This window comes from Parasteatoda tepidariorum, chromosome X1 (genome assembly GCF_043381705.1).
Source record: "Parasteatoda tepidariorum isolate YZ-2023 chromosome X1, CAS_Ptep_4.0, whole genome shotgun sequence".
NCBI lineage: Eukaryota > Metazoa > Arthropoda > Arachnida > Araneae > Theridiidae > Parasteatoda > Parasteatoda tepidariorum.
In genome coordinates, this window is record NC_092214.1 from 31,084,031 (window position 1) to 31,110,984 (window position 26,954).

The window sequence follows — 26,954 nt, forward strand, 5'->3', positions numbered from 1 at the left end:
TAGTTTTTAATGCTACATTATATATATATATATTGTACTGTGATCCAAAAAAAGGAACACCCTGAATAACTTTTGATATTATTATCGGATCGTCAAGTTCAATCTTAATGACTCAAAGGGGAGACATCAAATAGGCTAGTTTAATAAGTGCAGACGATATTTCAAGTTACGGGATCAGGCACAAAAACATACTTTCTCTAAATAAACATACCTTTTTTTTTTGATGTAGTATTCAGATTTCTGAACTCCAAAATATGATCCCAATAGTTTGCTCAGGGGAGCACTCCAAAGATTGGATCTCTTAATTTTAATAATTAAGAGAAAATTGGAGCAAAATCGGACCAATAGTTCCTGAGAAATCGAATTTTAAATATCTGACTTTTTTGTAACTCAATTTCTCGGGAACTATTCAACCGATTTTTCTCAAATTTTGTACTTTGTCATGTAAAATTATCTTTAAAATGAAACAAAAAATTTTATACCTTACAATTTTAAATTTTTCGACCAATAAAATAAATAATTAGTATTTATTAAAAGCTATTTTATGCACATCAAATTATCTTTAGATAAACAAATTTTATAATTGTATGTAAAAATTTTTCAATTTTCTTGAAAAGCTCTCGAGATGTAGTGAAATTCACAAAAAGTAATATTAAAATCAAGAGGTCCAATCTTTGGAGTGCTTTCCTGACAAACTGTTGGGGCCATACTTTCCAAATTGCAGCTATCCCTTGTATTTTACAGGGCAGAAATCCAAATCCATCAAAAAAATGTATATTTATTCTGAGAAAATTTGCTTTGGTATCTGATCCCGAAACTTAAAATAATGTCTGCATTAATTATTTAGCATATTTGAAGTCACCCCCTCAAAACATTAAGATCCAATCATTAGATCAAAAGTTATTGACAGTGGTCACGGTTTTTTTTGCATGCTGTACCTATGTATGTTATAGTACTTTTGTACTATGTTACTAATTAGTGTGTATTGTTATGTTCAATTCATGAGAAAATAACAATATTGTATCTGTAACTATAGCAATATTCTTAAAAGTCCTTTTGTATTTTTGCAACTAATATTAAATTCCTACAGCCTTTGATTTGATAGAAGACTCATCTGTAGCTCTATCTGACATCATTGAATTGGGATTTTCAAGAATTTTAACTAGTGGACATTCAACAAGTGCTTACAAAGGAATGGAAAATATTAAATCTTTTATTGAAAAGGTATATTTTTATTTCTGAAAGTTAACATTTTGTTCAAACTTAGTTTAATTTGTAAGCTTTTTTTTTCCTTTAAATTAATTTCCAATTTTAATCAATTTTCTTTCAGTGAATTTTCATATTTACTAAAATTTGTAATGCATACATACATGAAAACCATTTCTCAAAATAATTCATTGAAACCATTACCCATGTTGTAGAAATGCTATAAAAATTTAGACATTTACTTTCTGATATTTGAATTTATTTATAATTCATTTTAAAATAATAATTTAACAATAATTGTATTGCTGAGCTCTATTCTTCTTGTATGCTAAAAATTATTCTAAGACTTATTTGTATCATGTTGCATCTTTGTTTGGACAAATGAGATTGAGTGAGTTAAACGTAACTAAGATAAATCTTTATTTTAGAAATCATTAATTATTAGTTACCTACTACTTTTTTTTAAATATTTGTTGTGTCTAAAAAAAAAGAACTTTTTAAATAATTTCTGTTCTGTTCTTTTTTTGTGCTATTATAAAGAACAATAATATTGGCACAAATTGAATTTGCATCAATACCTCATATAATATAAATCAGCATTTTATTTCTCAACTACAGAAAGGAATCTCGGCCATTTTATGTTCGGGGCAAGAATTTATTTTCGGGATCCCTTTCCCATCTATACACTGCATCATTTGTAATAATAAATATCATTTAAAAACTACATTCCTCTACTGGATGAAAAAAGAGAAAATAATTTTTTATTTTTGTCACCCTGAAAATAGAAAATGTAGGGCATGTCATCTATGAAGGATAAGAATGGGATGATGGAAGTTTATTACTCATCATATGCAACGCTTAGTTTAGGTATAGAAAATTAAAAATATTTCCTTTTCTTTGCCCCAAACGAAAAACTTAGTATTGAAATTTTTTATTTTATTTTATTGTTTTTTCTTTTTAGTTTTGTGTCTGTTACTTTAAGTAAAATAATTGGCTGAAATTTTGATCAACAAAAAATTCTACTTGGATGCAAATTCTTCTTGCTATTAAGCACTATATGTAGTTCGAAAGCGATCAGAATTTTTATTGACAATATTATTTAGTGTTAAAAGGACAACATGAATTCCACTGTCAAAAAAATGATTAAAACTTATATTGACATCTAGTGTAGAGAGCCAGTTCAGTTTTAAATACTCGTAACTAGTTGGTAGGTAGTCAAATTATGAATTGACGAGAAATTTACTTATTATGGTGCTAAAATTTGTTTGCAGTGCTCAGGAGACAATTAAAACCTGTTTTACCATTACTGCAACTCTGTGCAAACAGAGATTACTGTTGAAATTTGAGCTCTTTAGCCAATCAGAAAGTTGTCGGAGATCCTTTTGATAATACATTTTATTTAATGCGGTTAGTAAACAATGAAATTTTTCTGTCAATTAGCAAAAGTTTCTATTTATTTAATCATTCTAGCTAGTCAGAAAATGGTGAAGGTTTTGATCAGCGTAAAATTCCCTTTGATGATAAAACGACAAAAACATCTACTAGCCGTTGCTAGGAAATGGTTAAAACTTGAAATTTTTATCTGGAACTATAGTTGAGATTTGAATACTCTAGCACATTGAATACTCTAACATGTCAAATATTGAAAGAATTTAGAAGAACTAGCAAGACATTATATAGTTATTTAGATTGACTAAAATGAAAAACAGAAAAACAAACAGTTAAAAAGAAAAACAGAGGTGTAGTTTATCTCACTGTTTTATGAAGAATGAATTGATAGAAGTTTTTGTTTGTTTTTCGTTTAATTCTCAACAAATTTTACTAAACAAATTTCTCAACATCATTTTTTGGGTCATTCTAGATAATTCATTCCTATTAAATCAAGAGTCTAAATACAGAGGAAAGTCCCATATCCAGAATCGTCAGAACTTTGTCTAGTCTGGGAAATAGATTTTTTCCGGATAATAGGTCTTTAAGGTAAACAGACATCAAAACAACCTTATTCAATAAAAACAGCAAATAGACAATAATTAACGCAATTTCAATCAAAAACAAATTAATCCACGTCGTTTTACTATTTTTGCAGCTTTTGTTTCAGATTTCCTCATGATATTTTCATGTGCCATTATAACATCAGAATCACGCATTTCAGTTAATAATAATTTTTCAGTCCATTCGATTAGCGACGATTCCACAGCAAATCTGTGTGGTTTTGAGAAGTGTTTTTTCTGTAGTTATGAAAACGAATTTTCACTTGGTTTTTAAAATTTCAATATTTTAATACGGTATTATTTCATTCTCCAAACTTCAAATTAGGCATTTCACACTCAATTATTGACGATTCACACACAATCCCTTGTGGATTTACAATCGCATTTTTGTCAGTTATTGCTAAAAAATTTCTTAGTTTTTAATGCTACATTATCATACATGGGAAACTTCAAATTGTGCATTTGTAGAATTATTTTTTGATCACTAAATTTATGACGATTTTATTGATACATGGTTTTGTCGATCGCATTTTCAACAATTTGGTTTTTCAACATAATTTTTAAAATTTTTATTTCATTTTTAATGTAGCATTATTACGATCCGTAAATTCCAAATCAGGCTTTTGAATAACCACATAATGACCTGCTTTAGTTGTGACAATTTCATCTCAATTCCTCGATTTTTTCAAATGGTGATATTTTTGAGCACTCTAAAATTGAGTGTATGATTCTTGGTGATAATATCCTTTTATACAAGACGGGAGAAAAAATACGGGATTTCTTTTGCGCTGTAGTGAAATGCTAGATTTTCTTTCTGTGGTATCCCATTTCTTTTCATATTATAGCAAAAGTCGGATTAAAATAGAACAAAAATCGGGAGTCAGTTAAAAAGCATAGATTAGCAGAAAATCAGAGGATCTCTGCATATTTTTTTAACAAGCTGCTAGTGTAACAAAAAAAAAAATTTTTTTTTGTAAAGGAAAAAGAGTTTTATACATTTTGATTGTTAAAAAGTGGCCGAAAAAGAGACCCTTCCGTTAAACAGACGTCTAGGTGTGGAATTTTATACTTAGATATTTATTTATAATTTTAAAGACATTTGAATTAAAATATTTTTCTTTGTCCCTTGTTCTTTGTAAGTGCATTAAAAATCATATTTACACTGAAGCAATGGCATAATTCATATTAAATATGGAGTTTTAATTTTTAAAAATCTATAAATAAATAAACATAATAATTTAATAAAGAGGATATAAATTTTGCAATTGTCTATTTAGAAATAAAAACATATCTTTTTATGATTTTTGAAATATATTTAAATATTTCTTTATTCTATAATTTTAAAAATTTAATTACATAATAAATCTGATTATTATTATATTATTTATTAAGTCATTATTAGTATCACCCAGTATATATTTTCTTTTTAAAATGAAAATATGAGACACAATTTTAGTGTTCTTGTTAAGTATAATAATTGAGTTTCTCAATACTTATTCAATTTTGTTACTTATTTTGTTTCCATATAACTGAAACATACCTGTTGTAAAGAACCTGATAATCTTTTCAACGTGACATTTATAGTAAGAAAAGAGTAGGTTAATGAGTACGGAAATGAAAAAAACATTTGAGAAAATTAATGAATTTTTTTTCTATTTTGACACCTACCACACAACACCCAAAGCAGACCTGCTGCTCCCCTTAGGTCTGTTCCTGTTCAATTATATATTATTATAAATTTATATAGGTATTACATATATTTTTAAGTAAAACTATGAGTTATAAATCTTCATAGTTTTGAAAATTTAGTTACAAGAAGCAATGATGAATTATGGGGCCCTTGTTTAATCAGATTTGGCCAATGACACATAGGCAGAACAGTGTAAGTCAAATATGATAAGCTTGCAAGTGATATTTTAGGTGAAATTTGAATATTAATCTTAATGATTTCCAGTCCTTTTTTTTTTCTTGTAATTAATGTAAGACGGCAGTACAAAAGGGGAAAAAATCAACTTCATTTCTTGAATAGTCTGCTCATATCTGAAAGTTATCCCTTTGTGTGTTTCTCCATCTAAATAGCATTACATTTTGTAATTGGTGACATAAATTTTGCATTTTTTAAATAAAGCTTTGGTGCGACAACATCAGTGACCACATTTCAGTGGACTGGAGGTGTTGCGGAAGTCATTTTTTTCTATGTATGCCCTGGACATCTGGTTTGTCTATTACAAATTTGGTGCAGCCACTCCAGACCAAGATTCGATGCTTGGTTGATCATCATGCTGCTCACATTTTACATTATCTGTTCTGTGATACATTGTAGTGACCAAGAAATGTCCTCACTGACCTTTCTGTTGGCTTTGAATCCTCCTGTGCATCTTTTTTTATTCAATTATTACTGAACCATTGAGCCAATACAGTTTTACATATTTTCACAAGGAGCAGGATAATTCTTCCTCCATCCTATCTTATTTTTCTATTTGAAAAAAATTCAATCCTTTCTTTGTTTTTTTTTTTTTTTTTTTTTTTTTTTTTTTTTTTTGGTCAAAGGTAGCAAAAATTTCTTAGTTCTGTGCAATAAATGTGAAAAAATGAAAATTTTAAATGTGTGAAAGGCATAACAAGACATCTTCTTATCTTTTATTTGTACAACATATTACTTTCAAAAGTGTGATTTCAAAATATGGTGATAATAGTTTTATTAAATAATGACTTTTATATTGTTTTGATTACGTTTTTGGAAATTAGATTGTAAAAAGTAATATGTTATTATCCTGTTATTTTATAAGTGGCAGCCATAGTATTAAAACTAATTGTTTCTTTTATTTTTTTTCTTCTTTAGAATAAAATTGTTCAACTATTTTAATCTAAACACACAGAATTTTCCTAAAATTAATTCAGAGAAAGATGCATTTAACAGATTTTTATTGTTAATTAATAAATAATTTTCAATTTAAAAAATGTGCAAAATTTATATATTTTAGTATATTTTCTGGTTGATATTGTGAAACAATTTTTTATTTGTTTTACTTTATTTTTAGGTTGAATCAAGAATAATTATCATGCCTGGTGAGTTAATCTGTTTAGTATTAGTGAATTTAGAACAGGAATTATGATATAATTATTGATAATTTGCTAAGATTTTATTTATTTATTGTTTGTTTAAAAAAAAAACTTTTCATAAAAAGAAACTTACATGCAAATTTTTATCAAATGTGAATAGGCAATTTTATTTCATGCTCAGTGTAGTAAGAATTTCTAAAAAAAAATTCGCATTTATCATTATGATTTCAGCGCAAAGATGATCATATACCCTTATATTCTAAGTATAGTTCAAAATCTGTTGAACAATATAAAAACCACTATGTATCCATGTTTTTTATTTACTATGTAATCAATTCTAAATATATAACAAAATTTTTCCAATCCTGAGAATATTTTGTTATCAATAAATTTATAATTTGGAGTGAAGACAATGCTGGGTGGCCACTCACTCTGAAAATCGGAAATTCTCAGGGAATTTTGAAATACCACTAGAAAACCGGGAATTCTCAGGGAATTTCACTTCGATTCTGGAAAATAACTTTGTCGCACGTCGCGGCTCTTTACTTCCCATTCCGTTATGTTTAGTTTTTCAGAGCAAAACGCATCGCGATCAAGCATCACTTGATTATCCTCCAATGAACGCTTCGTGTCCCCTCAAAAAAGCGGAAATCCGCTTTTTTTTCTCCCAATTTTGAAAATTTCCGACCATGTTCCAAAAACGAAAATTTTTGGGAAGTCCTATTGGAGAAACCCTAGCCGCCCGAACGATAGTCGGATTACTATGACTTCCGCTATAGAGTGGAAAGGAGTCTAAGCGTTTCGTTTCGACCGCCGATACTTGATTTTTTTTTTTTTGTCTGACTGATTTTTGGAATTTTAAATATTAGGAACTGCATTGGAATCTGCTAAAATCGCGATTTTTAATCTGACGATTTTAATATCAATCATCGATTTTCGTATTTAACTGATTTAAAACTTACGTGTTGCAATTTTTTTACGCGATTTAAAAATCGTACTAGCAATTCCTATTCACTCAATTTAAAAATCCAATATCGCGATTTGTATTTAAGCGTTTTTGAAACCCAATATCGCGATTTGTATTCTCGTGAGTTTAAAATCCCATACAGCACATTGACTTCGTTATGACATCCTAAAGTTGTCATCTTTAGGATTCTGTGACTTCCAGAGGAAGTCCTATATTTACCGCTAAATGTCCTACGGATGTCATCTGCGTGTTAGAATGTTCCACTTGCAGATATCTTAATGATGTCATAACTTGGACAGTTTCAGGATACCTTTAGAGCGCTTTAGGATGGCATTAGGACATAAAAAGACATGTTTACTAAGGATTTAAATAACTTGTGGGATGCATGTTGGAAATGGTATGATAGTAATAGGATGGTGTCTCATTTTGGAAATAAATTTCATCTTCGAAATTTTTATTAATTTTAGCAACTTAAATAAGGTTTTTCTTTTAAATTTACTGAATTAGAAGTCAGAAAAATGTTTTCTAAATGAAAAAATAGGTGATAGTTTTTAATTTGTATACCACTCTATTTTTCCAGAAAAATGGGCTATTCCTCAACTATTTTTTTTAAGAAAATTAGTAAAGCTAAAGGGAGTAAAACAGTTTAAAAAAAAAACGTATCTAAAGAAAAGAATAATGTATCATTTTAATACAAAAATATGCAAGATAATTGGATTTCACATTTCTATTGTTTGGAATAAAAACTTGGCCATTATTAAAAAGTCTAATTGAATGTACCCTTTGAACACCAAGGAAGGTTATAAGTCTCCTAATTAGCGTTAGTTTTCTTTAAAGAATATTTCTAATTAAATTAAATTATGAGACTTGTTGAATCTTTTATGTACATTGTAATTTACGATTGCTCATATTGTTTAATGTAGTAGATATATTAAATATCTTATAATAAAATAATGAATATATTTCTTTTTAATGTTGCTCTAATACTCAGAACTTCACATTCATATTTAAATTTCTCGTATTATCAATTGAAACTAGTTAATTGGCAAAATAATTCTCATTACATTCTTCTGCAAAATTTACTAAAAAACATTTTATATTATAAATAGTTTAAATAAAGTTGTGACTATTTTATCAAATACTAAAAATATCATATCAAACATTTTATATTATGGATCACATACTTTATTGTTTAGTTATTGTGTCAATGATGCAATTTAAAAAACAAATAAAATTATAAAATTATCTGTTTTTATATACAAACTAAAACAGCTGTTGCCATGTTTTGCTGAAGAATTGTTAGCTGAAGGCATACTTAAATCAGTATCTTGAAGATATTAAAAATGATAACTTGTTTTAAGGATTTATCTATTTTTTGCAGCATAAATTTAGTGTATGCAAATAAATATGAGAATAGAAAAAAATAAACAATATTAGAATCACATAAGTAAAACTTTTATTTACACTCAGAATAAACTCTTCTTTCTTTAGCATGGCGCAACCAGCCTCTAATAATGCTTCCAACTTCATTTACTTTAGTATTTGTGAAAACACTGCAAACAGCTTCTAAAACATAACAAAAAGAAAATGTAAACAAACCAGTAGGTATTTTTATGAATAAACATAAAATTATTTCAGAACCTATTTAAAAGGCATTGCCTGGTTATTTACTTGGCTAAGTATCTCTAATTTTAAAAATCCCTGTGGACGGCGTTTTTTACACAAGGGAACGCTGCAAGCTCTGTACGCCTATACTTCCAGGTTACTGTTTCCGGTGTATTTTAAAGCCATTTGGCTCGCAACGCGATCATTGTGTTTTGAGAACTTGCAAGAGAACATTGTGATTCTTGCAAACATGGTATTTGAATACTTATTACTTATGTTTACAATGCTAAAGGTGCTAACACTAACGTAAGATGATGCACAGCTTGCAACAAGAACAAACAATAATAAACAAATGGAAAGAGGCCAAATCAGGACTGCCAATAAAGGGAGTTATTCGAAATCTAGCAACCATGTCACCTTTTTCACAATACATCTCTAAAGAAATAAAACAAATTTTCACTTCTTACTCACCAGAATTACTTATCGTTATTATCTTATGAAATACAACAGATTTGAGCTTATAAATTATATAATTTATTTCTTTTCTTAAAAACAAAATTATCCGTTTGAAAATATAGCCTAGCAGAATAAGCAGTAGCAATTATTGAGTTGGAGATTGTTATTGTTTACATTTATATTGAAAACACCATTTATAGAAAAAATTATGTAGAAATGGTAAAATAACAATATACTAAATAATGAAGATGAATAGCAACATTGAAATAATTTAAATGTCATTTCATCTGTAATTAGAAGAAATGATTAGTTTAGGGTTACCAAAAAAACATGCCGAATAACAAGTTGAACTTAAAGGAAGAAAACAAAAATAATAGAAAGAATGAGTTATCAGAACAGATAAAAAATTTGCCTCACGAAATAATAAAAATAAAGCTTCCTCAATAATTATGAAAAAAATAAATAAACCACGCATTTAAACATTTTGTAATGTATGTACACATTGCAATTGAGATATTAACGATAATGGCACATTTCAAGTACACTTATAAATCAATTATATAAATAGATTATAAAAAAAAAGAAAGATAAACAAAAAAGAAACTAATAAAGATATTTGAGCTTATAAATACCTTATCATTTAGATTTCACTAGCAGAAATGCTCTTGTCACTGGATAAAAGAAATAACATTAACGGTAAAGTTGAAGTTAACACGCATGCGCTGAACGAAGATCCTACAAGACTCCTAAAACACTCCTTTGAAAAGCCTGTCATATTGCTGTCTATTTGTGACATCCTACGAAATTCTTTCTTCTGACACTCTACGGATATGACTGTTCTAGGTGTGTTCGGAATGTTTTGGGAGGTCTTTAGGACGAAATTTGCTGTATGGGATCCAGCGGCGCGATTTGTATTCACGCATTTTTAAATCCAATTTTGCGATTCGTTATCACGCAGTTGTAATATCAGCTAACGTTTTTCGTATTTACTGCGATTCGTATTCACGTGATCTAAAAATTATGCATCGTGATTCTTATTTGCGCGACTTAAGAATACAATATCGCAATTTGTATTTTCGTGTTTTTTAAAATCCAACAGCTCGATTCATATTCACGCGATTTTAAAGTCCAACCGCACGATTCATAATCACATGATTTTAAAATCCAATATCGTGATTTGTATTCACGCGATTTTAAAATCCAATATCGTTATTTGTATTTTCGTGCTTTTAAAATCCAAAATCGCGATTCATATTCACACAATTTGAAAATCCAATATCATGATCCATATTCACGCGATTTTAAAATCCAAAATCGTGATTCATATTCATGCGATTTAAAAATCCAATATCAAGATTCTTGAAAGAAGTAGAAGTATGTTTTCTCTTAAATTAGTTACTATAAAGATGTGATATATTTTTCATTAGTAAGTAATTTAATAGTTGTGCCTTTCTATAATTGCTTAATTTTTTTTAATATATTAGTGGTCAAAATTTTTAAATTATATTTAAGAAAAATTTAAAGTTAACTGTCTAAATGCTTCTGCCACTTTAAATATTGAATAAAAAACCTAGCATAATTAAAAGTTGCTTTTTTAAAGCACTCCCCCCCATATAGAGCACTCCCCCCCCCTCCTTCCAGTGACCTGCGTTGTAAAAGTTCAGCTTTTTTTATTTTTCTCCACTTTCATTCCTGAAAAGCAGCAAAGAAGGAGAAAAAAATCTATGTTGGCTCAAAAAATTTCAGTTTACTCTTGGAGTGTATCAAAGACAGTTTCTTTGCTGCAAAATTGGCATTTTTCCAGTCATTAGTTGCTTTTATTGAAACATTTCTCACAGAATTTCAGATCGATGCTCCATTAGCTCCTTTACTTTTCTCTAATTTAACATAAATTTTAAGATCTCTTCTTGATAAATTTGAAAAACCCGATATTTTAGTAGAGAACTCTTCAAAATTAGGAAAAATAGATTTGTCATTGGCAGATAATAAGCTTCCAATCAACGAAGTTGCTCTCAGTTTTGCAGTTAAGGATGAAATTAGGAAAATAAGAGATTCTTCACCTTCTGAAGAATTTTCATTTAGGAAAGAATGTGCAATTGCTTATAAAAAATTCTGTGAAAAGATTTTAGAAAGATCACCTTTTAAATTCCAGTTAACAAAGGGGCTATCTTGTCTTGATCCTGGTGTAATTTTAAATACAGCAATTGCTGAAAAACGGCTTTCATCTTGCCTTTCCATGTTGGTATCTAGCAATTGGATATCAGGTATCAAGACTGACTGTGTGAAAGATAGTTACAAAACATTCATTCGGAATCCTCTAGTTAAGAAAGAAATGGAGCAATTTGAGAAGAGGGAAAAACGACTAGATAATGTTTTCTTCTCTCTATTTGAAGTTTGCAATGCACCAGAAAATTTACGTTCCTTTGTTAAGCTTCTCCTCATATTGTCACATGAAGTCCTTTTATAGAAAGGGGCTTTTCTGTTAATTCAGATTGTTTAATAAAAAATGAACATGAAGATAGTTTAGTTGCTCTAAGGCAAACTCATGATGGTGTTATGGATACTGGTGATGTTAACAATATAACTGTGACGAAATCCATGATAAACTACGGAAAACAGTCTCACCCACGTTATATTGAAGTATTAGAAAAAAGGAAGGAGGCAGCAGAAGAAAAAAAGAAAGTTATGTTAGAAAAGAATCGAAATGAAAAGTTAAAAAAGAATTGCATGCTAAAAAACAAAAATTAACGGCTGATTTTTATTTAGAAACTTCTTTAATTGATGAACAATTAAAAGCTATAAGAAATTAATTTTTAAAAGCTTTCAATTATTCACTTGTTGAGCTATTTATACTGTATAATTTAATTAACTCCTCTTTTTAAAACATCTCAAACTTAAGTGTCAAAGAATATATTAATATATATATAGGTAGTAAATTTTTTATATTTATATTTAAAGTAAGTTTCCCAGATAATATAAATGAACAACATTATATGACTAAGTATTTTTGGCTTTTCATTTATTGATAATTTATTTCACAAGTAATTTCGATCTCAATTCTAAATTTTTAGTTTGATGGAGTTGATCAATTTGTGTAATAAGCTATTTATATAACAACTTTTTATTTTATACAAAATAAAGTTTCTAAAATTCCTTGAAATGTAGATTTTTATTTTTATAATTTTTATAAACTATTATTAATTTTTAAGTTTATTTTTATGGTTGAGTATACAGCAGTTATTTTTTTATATGTAAATTTTATGGCTGCTATTTCAATAATCTATATTTTTAGCAGAAATATGTGAATTAATATATATTTTTTGGTGCTAGAAATACCTAACTTTTTACACCTGTTTTATCAGAGAACATTTACACTTTTTTCTCATTTTAATGTGTCATCAAATCTTGTAAATGTGTATCCACATTTGTAAAAGAAATTCATACAACTCATTTTAAAAGCAACACAGCTGTATGTATGTATGTATGTATGTATGTATATATATATATATATATATTTAAGNATCCACATTTGTAAAAGAAATTTATACAACACATTTTAAAAGCAACACAGCTGTATATATAGTATATATTTTTTTTATTTACTGTATATTGTTGTATAGCTAATAAATTTATGAAGTCTCGTTAATGTTGCGTTGTGGTATCTGGAATTTTAGAAATTTACTCTGGAAAGTCTGGAAAACTCAGGGATTTTTTTTTGATCTGGAGAGTGGCCACCCTGCAATGAAAGAGTTCCTGGCATTATGTTTTCCAATTAATGATCTGTTGTTATTAAATTATTTTAATTAAGGTCATTGATCCTAAATTAAAAATGGACAGCTTTGTTAAAGGTTATTTTGCATTGTTTATAGATTTTAAAACTGTTAATTTGTTAAGAACATTTATATTTACTGTTTCTGGCAACACTCTTTCATTATATTATACTTTTTATTATGTTGGTTTTATTATGTACACTGAATAACCAATCCATCACTTGGTCTGATGGCGTTGCTTGTGTAACATGCGTTTTAATTATTAAGTTTGTTGTCTAAAAGCTATCAATGTAAATGTTTGCTTATTTTTGAGTAAATCAACAAAAGCAGCTTGATTTAAATAAATTTTTCTTTCAAAGAAACTTTGAATTTAAAAATTTACAAAGCATTTTAATATTAAAATGTGAAATGTTTTTATTGATTTTTATGAATTTAAAATTTGTTGTAAATATATGTTTTTGTTAATAAACTTCTGTTAGCAAAACTACATTAGCGCTTGGTGTGATAAATTGCAGTGCTTTTACAGTGCAGTTAAAATCTTATAATTATTTTGGACTTCTGAAAATGCAAACTGAGAACAACATGAAAATTTAATTTTTTTTTTTATTTCTGTAAAAAGTAGTAATTGAATAGAAATTATTTATCATAAAAAACATGATGAAAATTCTATAAATTACATATTTTCTAAGACAATTTTAAAATTATCTTTTATTTAAATGTTGCAAACATATTTCTGAATAATGAGAAATTTATATAGGTTTTTTTTTGTATGGATTTTTTTAAAAAAAGTTTTAAGTTAAGTTTAGTAAACGTTATTTGTATAGAAATATTTGTTAATGTGCTGTTAAGTAGGATTTGTAGTTGTCCTGATATTTTTGATGAAAAATATTTTGTCTTGATTTTGGGCTTTTTGTCCTAATATTTGTTAATGGTAATCCCACGAATACAATTGCGGATTTTAAAATAACAAATTTGAAGAATCAAATTATTTGGATTTTTGAGCCAACTTTTTTTTTATTTTAATTGATAATGCAAAAAAAAAATTAGGGACCATCCACCAATTGTGTACTTGGTTCAGACTGCAGGATTCATTATTTCAAACTTTTTGGTAATTCACTCATTTTATGAACGAGAGAACTTAATTAACTATTTTCCATCATCAAGTTTTTATGGTGATGAATTCAAGGATCATACACTTTTTTATTATTAATTAAAAAATGCAGTAATGAGTTTTGTAAGGTGAATTTTTATAGTTTTGCAATTCTTGATTCGTCTCTTTCATCTAATTTTATGAATGATAGATTCTAATCAGCAATACTGTAATCATATCATAGAAATTTTAAATGGTGAATTTGAGTAATCATTCACTTAATTTATTTTTTTTTTTACAAAAATGCTAAGTGGCATACTTACTGTGTTTTTGTCTAGAGATTATTGAAACATTATTTTAAAATTATATGATTAAGGAAGGAAGTATTTCATTAAGGTAAGAGATATGGCAACATAATTTAATATTCCATTTCCAAATGTAAAAAGGAATGCTTGTTGTCATTTGCTTATTTAAGTTTGTTTTTCAAATGTTACAGAATCATATTTGGATAACTTCTTGCAGCTTGAAACACTGGTTAAATAATATTGTTTCTCTAATTTTATCATATTTTTATAATGAACTACCATTTGTGTGGTTGCATTTTGGCTGAAGCTTTTGGTGTTCTAAAATATTATTACATATTTATTTGATGTTGTTTTTAACTAGTTACCTAAAATGACTATTATTACAACAGCCTCATTAGTTGATTTGAAATTTCATGTTAATAAAAATTATTATTATTATTATTATTTTGTATGCATAATGGCATATTTTAAAGGGATAATCGTGGTTGGTTAGTTGAGCAGTTAAAATTTATACTACTGATTATTTTCTAATGTATAATAAAATGTATAATATTCTAATGCACCTTAAATGTATGTGCTTTTTTTATGAAGTTCTTAAAATGATTGCTCTATAACAATTATTATGAGAAATTTGAGTTAGAAAACTTCCTAGTGCATACCTGAAGTTATCCACATATTGAGTTTCATTCTGTTGCATTAAGCAGTGTCATTTCTTACATACTTTAGTGCAATGTATCTTTGAAAAACATGGAAATAAAAATATATATTGTTGTTAGAACTTCAAGGCTTTGCTAGTCAAACAATATTTAATATTTATTCATATACCACGGAGAATATAAACCAATATAATTTCAAAGAATTTATTGAATTACAAATTTGAAAAATTACATTCTTGTTCTCTAATTTGATCTGATTATTTATTTTTAAGCTCCTTCTTCAAAAAGAATTTATATTTTCTTTTATAATTATAAGTTTCTAAATTTTTAACTCTGCGAAAAGGCAAAATTAAAATGTCTTTTATCAAAATGTAGGGTGTTAAAATTGAGTCATAAAACTGTTCTTGATTTTTATTTAAGTATTTTTTTACTTTCTATTCTTTTTAATTAGTGCACTGTTTAAGTATACTATTTAAATCACTATATATATTAGTGCACTGTTTTTAGTATGCATTATCATGCATATTAATGTGATTTTAATAATATACATCAACTAACTGCCCATGAATACTATTGTTCATCTATGCATTATTAATAACAGTACTTCAATAAATTATGTACAGGGTGTTAAGATTAAAAATAGCGGTACTCAGTGACTCATAGCTTTCATACTATTTAACAGATCTGAATGATACTTCAAATATATGTTATAGATCAATTGATCAAAATTTGAAGAAACAAATTTCAAATTTTAACTGCCAGTATTATTATAGCAAAATAAAAAGAAAGAATAGTTCAAAAATCAAAGAATAACAAAATATTTTATTTAGTTTTGCAAATCTGTTTGCTTTATTTGCGTACCTTGTTGATCAACAATATACTGAATGTATATGACTGTATTATCAATAACTGCTCCCAACGTACCGGTAGGAATGATGTAATTATCGCATGCAATTCTAATTTTTAAATCGGCTTTATTAATTACACATCTTTGGTAAATGCCACCATTGAAAAAAACCAAGCTGTTAAAAGTCGTAAGGGTTCACATTTGGTGGCTGTGTTGATCACCGTACCTTTTTTATTGCAAAATCTCATGAGCTATTCATTTGTATTTGATTTTAGCTCTACAGAGCCATTTATTATAAACTAAGTTTTCCAAAAGATACCTGTATCTTATCTACATAGCATATATTTATAGCTTTATTCGCATCAGTTTAGTAGAACCCACTGTAGAAGCCTCTTACTATAGTGAGTTTAATTTTAAGCATCATGTATTGAACAAAAAAGTTATGAAAAAACACAGAACAATATTTTTTTTACTTGCGTAATATTTCATTCTTTTGCAGGTTGTGGCATAAATGTGATGAACTTGAAAGAAATAAAAGATTTCACCGGTGCTACAGAATATCATTCTTCTGCTCAACTTCCACGTGCTGTTGTAGAGGATAATAATGTTGTGAAAGGAACAACATATCATCCTATGACTTCAATTGAAATTGTTAAAAAAATGAAGACAATTTTGTGCAGCTATTCCTGAAAGCAAGACTAAAGAATGAATTCAAATGTTATGAAATTAATCTTTCTTATTTTATATAAAAATGAATTATATATTTTTATAGAAAAAAAGTACTATTTGTTCCAAGCATTTTGTGTCTTTTAAAAGGAAACAACTCTAAAATTTTTAACAAAATCTAATTTTTTTTTACTTCATTATTAATATCTGTACATTTGAGAACAGAACAGTTTCCTTATGAATACAAAAAATGCATCTTATTTATACATAGATGTGCATATGAAGTGAATCAGATTTTCATGCTGAATATGACTGCTTATATATATATATTTATGTATGTGTATACATACGTACAGAGAGGGAAAGAGCCTCCCCCGCTCTTTAGATACTTTCGCGATCACTGCTGAAACAAACTTAATTTCACTGATTAAACTTAATTTTTTCAACAAATTCGGATTTTTGACATTAAAATTTGAGGGTTAGTATAATTTTTAAATGGTACGCGATATATATGAATGATATAAATAGTTTCATGGATGGTTGACCGGATAAAGTAAGCACAGATGGCGCTAGGGTTTAAAATTTGCCATGAGACTTCCGGGTTATTTCTTCCAATTGATTTTTATGCCTAATATGCACTTTATATACTAATATGCATATCATAATACCTAGTACTGGGGAAATAGGTTTTTTAAAGACTACAGAATCGGATGAATACCAGAGAAAATTGGTGATTATGGTAATTTTTTACTATCAGGAGCTGGTCTCGACCAGTAGAATTATGACGAATGATACTGTTAATTTTACATTGTTAAGTTTACATTGTTAGTTTACATTGTTAATACTGTTAAATTTGCATTTTTTGTGCATGATTTTGTAATGTTGATCATTACCATTTTATTGATTATTTAGTTTTATTTCAAAAAGAAAAACGAGTACTCAGCCAGTAGCAATAATAATAAATTGAAAAAGCTGCAGAAGCACAAAAAAATATTTATTTTCAACACCACTTTGCTTTAAAGCAAATTAAATTTTTTATAAGGATAGTGTGTCTGAAACACAGACTAATGCTGACCGAAACAAAGAAACTGTATGTTGAAGTCGTTTAAGGATTACTTTTCTTGTCTTTTTTAATTGTTGATTCGTAAAAAAGTATAATTTCCTCCTTAATGTATGGAAGCTGCTGTTTCGTTGGAAGCAAGCAAGAGATTTTTTAGGGTTTATTAATTATGTGTTGGCAAGTTACTTAACCAGTTTTTCCATCCAATTAATACTCAAATAATGTAACTTAGCCGGTTCTTCCACTGAGCATCTTCGGAATGAAAAATTTAGTTATATAAATGAATTTTATAAAGCTATTATATAATAAATAAAACTAAAATAAGAACTTTCCGCGAGAAATCTCAATTTTTTAAAAGCTGTCATTTAGCCGATTCTTCCATTCAGCTCTCATTTATGTTTTGGTATTAATTTACTTAAATTTATTTTCGGTTTACAACGCTTCGGAATTTATAAAATACAGAAAATTTGTTTAAATGGTAAAATTTGATTAAAAAAATTACAATAATAAAACTTTCTAGAATATTAAGCCTGTTCACACATCGCCTCATAAGCGTAACAGCGGTGGGATGCAGCGGAAGTTTTCTAAATTTCTTCCAGTTTTAGGAAATTTGTTATTGTTCACATTCTGTTGTAGTTGGCCATTAAGGCAGAGGGGGTGCCATCTACAGCCAAAAATTAGACTTCTGCCAGTCACACACGTTTATAGAGCAGACCCATTCATTCATCCACAGATCGTTATTTTGACCTGAACCAGAGAACGATCAATCTCCAATTCAGTACCCCCAGAGGTATAATTTGGGAATATGGGGGACTTTGTGACCCAACTGATTTAACATACATTATTTGCTACGTGGGGAGTCTTCGGCTGGCTGGATTCAAACTTCCCTTCTCACAAACATGGGTTCAGCGCCCTACCAACCAGACTATCCCAGCCTACTTTACATTTAGTCAAGCATCTATAGATACATCGCAGTATGCAAAAAGTAACATTTAGAAGTTCAAATTTTCGACCGCTTTTCTGACTAAGCTACTGTAGTCGTATTTACCACTCATAAGGGTCAAAAATCCGAAACTGAAAATAAATATAAAGTTGTTTTCGGATTTTTAAAGAGAAAAATATGCTTTTGTGTCTTAGCTCGTAACATAAAATGTTATGTTCGTTATGTAATTAATTAGCATATCTCTAAAGGCTACTTCTTGAACTGTTAACCGCAAATTTTCATTTTCAAGGCGCTTATTTTTCCTACAAGCCTGTTTTTGATACCTGACAATGGATTCCATGTGTGGTAAACCATAACTATGCCTAAAAAATCTTCAAAAATACTGTGCATAAATACTTTTTATTATGCAAGACTGTTTAAAATTTCAAGAACACTTGTGAAAACTAATAATTTAATTTTGTGCTCATAGAATTTTTTAAAGTTACACGCTTATTTTTCATTGGTATTAATCCATAACAGTAGCTACAGAACAATACTATTTTTTATCCCAGAATCTAATTTATCTGTTGGTGTAAGAAAGATTGTTCACGTTACTAACTAGAAAAGTTGAGAACTAGTTCTTAACCTTTCAATCCTTTCTTTTTTTTGTGGGTAGGCACTAGTCATTTTGTACTACCCCCTAAATGCAAGAGAAACATATTCAAAAAAATTTTTTATAAGATTAAAAGCTAATCCCACTGAAAATTTTTTAGAATAATAGGAAATTATTCGTAGTTGATTTTGTTTGTTATTATTATTATTTTTTTTTTGCCTGAACATATATTTTTTTTTCCTTCGATATAACCTTTGGTTTTTTTCAATACTTTTGAAGCGGGGGTGCCATCCCCTCTGCAGAGGATCAAAATTGTGATGGCTTGTCTTCGGATCATCCTCAGGGATGTTTCCCAGACCGTCCCCAATAGCCCATTGTGCAGCTCTAGTGTGACGTAAATGAACAACAAAACTATAAGAAAAAAAATACTCTTGTGAAACTCTTCCTCACAAAACACACCCCCACTAGTGGTTATTGTTTTCCCTATTGGGTATTTTTATTACTCTAGCGTTCAAAGTTATGAGAATTTTCAGTTGGCCAATTTTCTCTAGAACTATTTGGTAGATTTCAATGAAAGTTGGTATGAACATAGGGTGTTATAAAATTTATAATACCCATTCAACATCTATTACAAAGTCTAGTCACATTAATGCTACCAACTGCTGAAAGCCAAAATAACCACCTTTTGCAGAGGGAACCTGGGCGAGACGTGCAGATAGAGAGTCGAATAGGTTTTTGAAGGCGTTCACTGTGTTGCTGAGCAATGCTGCCTCCACTGCAGTGGCCGGCTGCGTTAGGTTACGTGGTTAAGGATCCATGGTGCAAACAACCAGATCAAGGTGGTTCCACAGATTTCTCGATTGAATTTTAGTCTGCGGGGTTTGGTGGCCAAGTGAATACGGTAATATTCTTCGAAACACGCTAGTACGCTGTGAGCTGTATGATACATTGCATTGCCTGCTGTTAAATGCAACAAACCTAAAGAAAAACAATTCGCATATAGGGGTAAACAAGGATTCGCAAGGACAGATACGTACTTGTGTTGATCCATTGTGCTTTCCACAATTATGAATTCACCCAGAAAATGTCATGGAAACATTCGCAGGCCATAATGATCACTCCACCAGCTTAGGCCCTTCTGACAATTGCTGCAAGGATTTTCTTTCAGATATATTACCCTGTGAATAATCAGCCTGGGCTTCTCTTGCACATTGATTTCATACCAAAGTTTATAAGTTCATGCGACTTTTGGGCCAATTTGTTCAGCAACGCTATTTTCAAGTCATAGGTGACTATTTAGACTTCCCTGGCCTAACGACTTCGCGGTTTTGCCAAACGCTCTGCAGCATCAAGGTATCGGGTCCAAATCCAACCGTAATTACAGATATATGTTTGCGTTGTCTTTCTCTAATTTGTGCTATCTACTATTCAATTTGAGTAATGTTTAAGTCGTTTTTATAATCAGTCCAGTGCCTAAGAGGCCTCCAAGCATTCAGGCTCCCCCTAATGCAAATATTTTTTTTCGTATTCGAAGCATGAGTTTACAAAATTTGAAATAAATATAAGCTTAAATTTACTAATTATATCATAATTTACTTAGGTTATAAATAATTTAAAAGCAATTTGTATGTAAACAACATGTACATTTGGTTTAGAAGTTACGAACTCTGGGCCCCCAAACCTACAGCCTCCGGATTTCTAAATCTGGCCTTGGGCACAAGCCTGCATGTGTAGCAATAAATAAATAAAAATGCTATCCATAGTTATCTGAAGAAAATGAGAATTTAAACTGTCATTTACATCAGTGTCTTGGACGTGTCCTTTAAGTTTAAGATCTGGTGAGCTGGCTGGCTGGTCTATATATTCGCATCCAATGAATGTCCTTTAGTTTCCAAAGGAATTTTATATGGGTACAAGTTTTCATCCATTAAAATGAAATTGGTGCTAACTGCAACTCGAAAACGCGAATGGATGGAGTTTTCTACGAGATTGAGCTGATTTTACTGGCAAATCTTCCGGGTCACTGTTTCCGTAGTATTTTGAGGCCATTTGGCTCACAACGTGTTCATTATATTTTGAGACTCTCTTGAGTAGTATCTCTATATACATAGTTTTTGTTACCTGATTTATTCATGTTTACAATGAATTTCAAGTCTGAAACTCAAAGTTGCTCCTGCTGCGCAATTTGACATTTAAAAAAAAAATGATCGTTATAAACATTACCTTCTCAACAATCTATACCAACTTCGAATTTTAAACCTAAATGAAAATTTATAAAATGATCTTAGTCTCTTAACTAAGGTATGATGGTGCAAGGCTTGCAACTAGAACAAACAGTAATAAACAAGTAAAAAGAGGCCAAATCTGGACAGCCAAAAAATGCTAGTTCTTTCGAAGTCGTGCATTCCTGTCGTCTATTTTAACAATATTTCTATAACTAAAATAAGTTTTCACTTCAAACTCACCATAATTACTGAATACCATATGAAATACAGCAGATTTTGGCTCAGAAATTATAAAATTTATTTCTTTTATTCAAAACAAAATTATCTGTTTGAAAATATCGCCTCGTAGAATTTATGGTGTAGAAGCATAGAGCTTGTTCTGCGAGGCGGTATTTTCAAACATATAATTTCTTTTGAATAAAAGAAATAAATTATCTAATTTCTGAGCTCAAATCCGCTGTATTTCCTTAGATATTAATACTAAGTAATTCTTTTGAGTTAGTAGTGAATATTTGTTTTAGTTATTAATCGATGTAGTTTTAAAAAAGGTGAAATGTTTGCTAGATTTAGAAAGAATATGAGATATGATGAAATACACAAAAAATAAAATTACTAATAAGTGGTCCAAACAATCGACCTTTTTTCCTTTTTTTTTTTCTCTCAAGGTGCTAAAAATCAGCATCGCAAAATGGACTCCGTAATATTTCAATCTAAATAATAAAATCTTTTCAAAGATATTACTTTCATCCCTATTTACTGCCTTTATTAATGATGATTTGCTGTTGTAACTTCCATGAATGTGGCATCATTTGAAAATTCATCCGAAAAAAAAAAGGTGTTCGTTTGAAATCTGCTGGTAAGTATTTTATTTGCGTCGCACTAAAGCTGCACAATGGGCTACTGGCGACGGTCTGGTTGTTGTTGTAGTTCATTTACGTCGCACTAGAGCTGTACAATGGGCTATTGGCGACGGTCTGGGAAGCATCCCTGAGGATGATCCGAAGACATGCCATCACAATTTTGATCCTCTGCAGAGGGGATGGCACCCCTGCTTCGGTAGCCCGACGACCTGCACACGAAGTCGAGCACTTTACGGTAGAACAGTTTAACGAGGACCAATACCGCACACCCTTGGTCCGTACGCAGACTGATCCAAGTGGTCACCCACCCGCTTCCTGAGCGCAGCCAGTGATGCTTGACTTCAGTGTTCTACTAGGAATCGTGTCTTTACGATTAGTTCACTGCGAGACATAATCAATTACAAAAACCTGGAGCAAAAAATGGGAGGTTGGGTTAAGTTGGGTCCTGGGAGGTTGGGTTAAAACTCTGAAAACTCTATCTACTACTCCTCTAGTTCAAGGGCATAGATGAGTGTGCTGCTATGCATATATCACAGAGATAAGAACGTGTATCAGTGATTGAAAAATCGAGCACAATGGCACCATGTTTGATGGCAGCGATCGCAAACCTATTCATGCCTTGTGACTGGTGGTAAGGTGAAAGATTGACTTCCTGAAGCTTTACATTTACTTTTTCAAGGACGCAGTGGACTGATCGTTAAGACATGGGTCTCAGCAGATCACCAAAGTCCAGCATCACTGACTGCGGTCAGCATGCGGGTGGGTGACCACTTAGATCAGTCTGTGAAGGGACGGAGGGTGTGCGGCATTGGTCCTCGTTGAACTGTTCTACCGCTAAGTGCTCGACTTCGCGCAAGGATCATCCTCAGGGATGTTTCCCAGACCGTCGCCAATAGCCCATTGTGTAGCTCTAGTGCGACGTAAATGAAATGCAACAGCCACAACAACAACAGGGACGTAGTTGACTTGATTTGATCATAGTGAACGACAACGAGTGGCACCAAACAGCTAATTTTTTTAATGATTTTCCAGAAGCTGAATATATTCGTTGGATGCATTGTTTAGATAAATCTCCTGACCCCAAATTCCGTTGAGCATGTCCAGTACGCTCCGGACAGAGCAATTGCGACTCGTTCCCCCTTTCAATAACAATCCAGAAGCTGAAAGCGCAAACTCCTCCTGAGTGAGAAAAGAGATATAATTGAACTATTTATGTACTACATTATAATGGTAAACTATTTTCTTACAAAAAAGTTTTTCTATTTACGTTGGCGCAGACGCCATCGCTGTTCACGCTTTCAAACAAATAGCTTAGTTGTGGATCTGTAATGCAACCTGGATAGATTGGCTGGTAAGGCCCTTGTGTGAGGGATCGTAAGTTTGATCCCCGCCAGCCAGTACTTCCCATTTACAAAAGGGTGACTGATGCTCGCTAGGTCTGTTGGGGTCACAAAGTCTTTTAAGTTCCTGTAATATCCAGGGGTATTGGATCAGATTTTGATTATGCTCTGATTCAGGTCAAAATTACGATCTGTTGATGGATGGATGGTGAGTGAATGTGTCCTCCCTGTTAAATGGGCTTTGACGTATGTATGTTGTCTCCGGATCATCCTCAGGGATGTTTCGAGATCGTCGCTAATAGCCCATTATACAGCTCTAGTGCTACGTAAATAAAAAAGGGCCAAAGTATTTGCAATGCTATTAATCACAAAAGCAGCAAAAAATAAACACAACTAAATATTTATCTGTCACTGCAACGAAGTTCTGTGCGTCATATTGAAGCATGGTTATAGGTTCGAATCTGAAGTGGCTATCTAAAAACAAAATGATAAAATGAAAATGGCTGCTTTCGTAATAGTGTTCCTAATCAACCGTATGACACTAATGTATCTTTTGAGTAGTATCTACTCGTTCAAAATTATAAAAACTGTAACATTTTACGAACGCACTTTTTCGATATGGCATTCGTAAAAACACCGAAATCTCGCCAAATACTGATGAGTATTTTCCTCGCCAAATATTCTGCTTTTGATTGGTCGTCTGTGTGGAGGCAAATCTATGCGCAGACGTTTATGCCTGGTACTATCAATTCAATATACAGAAATTTCTTGTTTCATGCCGCGCCCTTGCGAATCTGTGGGTAATTGATGTGGTGGTGTGTTTGGGGTTTTTTGGTGTATTTTACTTAATGTTTAAATTCGTCAATTTTTCTTTTACCCTAATGTTAGTTTATTATACTTTGTAATTGAAGTTAGTGATTTTTAATTTTGGGTAAGTGCACCTTTTCTTTTACGTCTATTTTCAACGAACACATTATTTAACAACTGTGAGTTTAGCTTATGTCATCGTTTGGTTAAAACTTAATATTTTTGGTGTTTAAATAGTAAAAAGGTCTTTGCATTTGAAATATATTTATGTCTGTACGTTTTTATATGTTTTATCGTAAGCATTGAAGGATTTTTATAACCGTTTTAGTTTGTGAGTTGACAGGAATGACTTATTACTTGAAGCCGTGTTCTTTATTTCAATTTTAGCTCTATATGAAGTGTTCTTACTCGTTATTTTCGTTGTCCTTATTACTATGCTTTCTCAGAAAACCTGTGTGAACAGGACTTTTTATTCGCGACTTCTGAAAATAGGTACAATCATAATAAGCTTAATGACTCTAAATCTAAAACTTTCCTCATGTGTTGGCCTAGTATTTAAGTACAATCTTATCCGAATTGAACCTGTTTTATGAAATTCTTACCTTTTTTAATTTTGCAAAGTACTAGATCAAAAGGTTTAATTTATATTTTGGTCAACAAATTATGCAAATTTTTGAGATTGTCAAATTTTATTATTTAAAATCTATGGAGAATATTTTTGTTCATTGATTATTTCTGAGATTTATATTTGCTTACAGTAGAATTAGTTTTACATCCCATAAACTGGAGTTACTTTGCCCCTTTTTTCCCCATTTCGCCAGGAAAGGTAGAAATCTGAACGATAGAGCTTTTCAAATTATTTAAATGTGTTTTTAATGATTATTATAATGAATTATTATGAATGTGTTTTTAATAAGTAATAATGCATTTGTATAATGTTTTAATTTTCATTAAATAACTGAGCATATTACAATGTTGGGTTGAAGTAACCCCTTTTTGGGTATAGGGAGGAATTCTACTGTGAAGTTGGGAGGAGGAGGGCAGATTTCTCAATTACCATCACTTGCTTCAAACATAGATTGTTCAGTAGGGATGTAGATTGTTCATGATTTAATCCACAGTTTGGAGCACTTCATCTTTGTGATTTAGAGCCGATTTTTCTCTGTATTCAAAAATGGAAGAGTGCACCTGTGTACAAATTTTTTAGCCTTGATGACTGATTTTTTACATTGATGAGTCATGTCTATTAATGATTAATTTTCTATTTTTGGAATTATGCATCATTAGACTAGATATTTAAAAATTAGACCACAGGCGCTTTTCATTTTGATAAAACTGGTTTTCCTCCTAGACATTTTAAGTACCAATTTAATATTTAACTTAAACATTGCATGCGATGTTCTGTTTAAGATATTATAAATATCATTTATACCAATGCATAAAGATTTTTTTTTTATAAAAAATTTAAATTTGTCAATTTTTTTTTAATTTCAAAAAGTCTTATTTTGGTTTCATTCTGGTTTCTTGGATCGGCTAAGCCGGGGAAAGAATAAAAGGTACTTTTTTTAGTTTGCATTTTTACTTGTAACTAAAGTTATTTTGCACGTTGTTTAAATTAGTTATTTTATGCAAGGAAGGTACCTGTACTGTGATTTTTCTTTTATTTTTAAATATGATTATGAATGTGTAAGAATATCGGGTATCTTTATATTTTTCTTCTGATTTTTCCATATATGGTTAAAGATCTGAATGATTTTTTTAGGCTTCTGTGATTGTAGATGTATTATGTCCAAAATAAAGAAAAGAAATATGTTCAACAAAATTTTGTCCTAATGTTTGAATTTTTATGAACTAAGTGCGAATCTTCATAGTTTATGGGAGACCTGAACTATGATAGTTTGTTAGCTCCAGAGGAGATTTTAAATTACGAAACTAGACTAAAAACATACTTTCTATTAACAAATATGCTTTTTATCTAAGGATTTAGATTTTTGTCCTTAAAAATAAGGAGAAAATAGCCACAATCTTGAAAGTATGATACCAATCAGAGCTTAAAATTAACCAGGGTCTGAGACTATAAATTTAACTCAAACCATCGTAAAATATCAATGGTTACCCAGCCTTTTTCTTTTGTCCTAAAATAGCATATTTTATCATAATAATGAGTATTATGCATTTTCAGAATTGTGCTGGTTTATATTTAAATTCTCTTTAGTAACTTAAAAAAAAAATAAATAGACTTGTAAATGGACCAGTGACTAAACTTTCTTAATATTTTCCTCAGGTACTAATAGTTTTGACATGAGTTATGATTTTGGATATGTAAAAACTGTTATCTGATGAACTACAGGAAATGAAAAAGGGCAATGCACAGTTGTATTAAATTTGATAGTCAGTAGAGCAAAATTGAAATCAATGATAATTTTTATGTGTTTAATAGTTTCCTAGTGATTCCGGGTCTTCAATGAAATCATATAAATTAAATTCTCTCTATTAAAATTGTAT

At 30.1% G+C, this 26,954-nt stretch overlaps 2 protein-coding genes across 15 annotated transcripts in view; both read left to right on the plus strand.

Moving 5' to 3' along the window:
- The window catches only part of LOC107445941 (copper homeostasis protein cutC homolog), a 33,740-nt gene extending 16,989 nt beyond the window's left edge, over nt 1-16,751 (plus strand). For 4 of the 6 annotated variants that reach the window (XM_016060453.4, XM_016060454.4, XM_016060456.4 and 1 more), the window contains 3 exons: nt 1,091-1,224; nt 6,239-6,266; nt 16,456-16,751. In XM_016060453.4, the coding sequence (XP_015915939.1) occupies nt 1,091-1,224; nt 6,239-6,266; nt 16,456-16,646 (353 nt within the window). In that variant the 3' untranslated portion in view covers nt 16,647-16,751. The other 2 variants (XM_071187399.1, XM_071187400.1) reach the window with 2 other exon arrangements.
- A 7,570-nt stretch (nt 16,752-24,321) lies between these two features.
- Nucleotides 24,322-26,954, plus strand: part of LOC107445917 (protein hu-li tai shao) — a 72,097-nt gene continuing 69,464 nt past the window's right edge. For 4 of the 9 annotated variants that reach the window (XM_016060409.3, XM_071187618.1, XM_071187622.1 and 1 more), the window contains exon 1: nt 24,322-24,573. The gene's annotated coding sequence lies outside the window, so the exon portion shown is untranslated. The remainder of the gene's footprint in view (nt 24,574-26,954) is intronic. The other 5 variants (XM_071187619.1, XM_071187626.1, XM_071187623.1 and 2 more) reach the window with 4 other exon arrangements.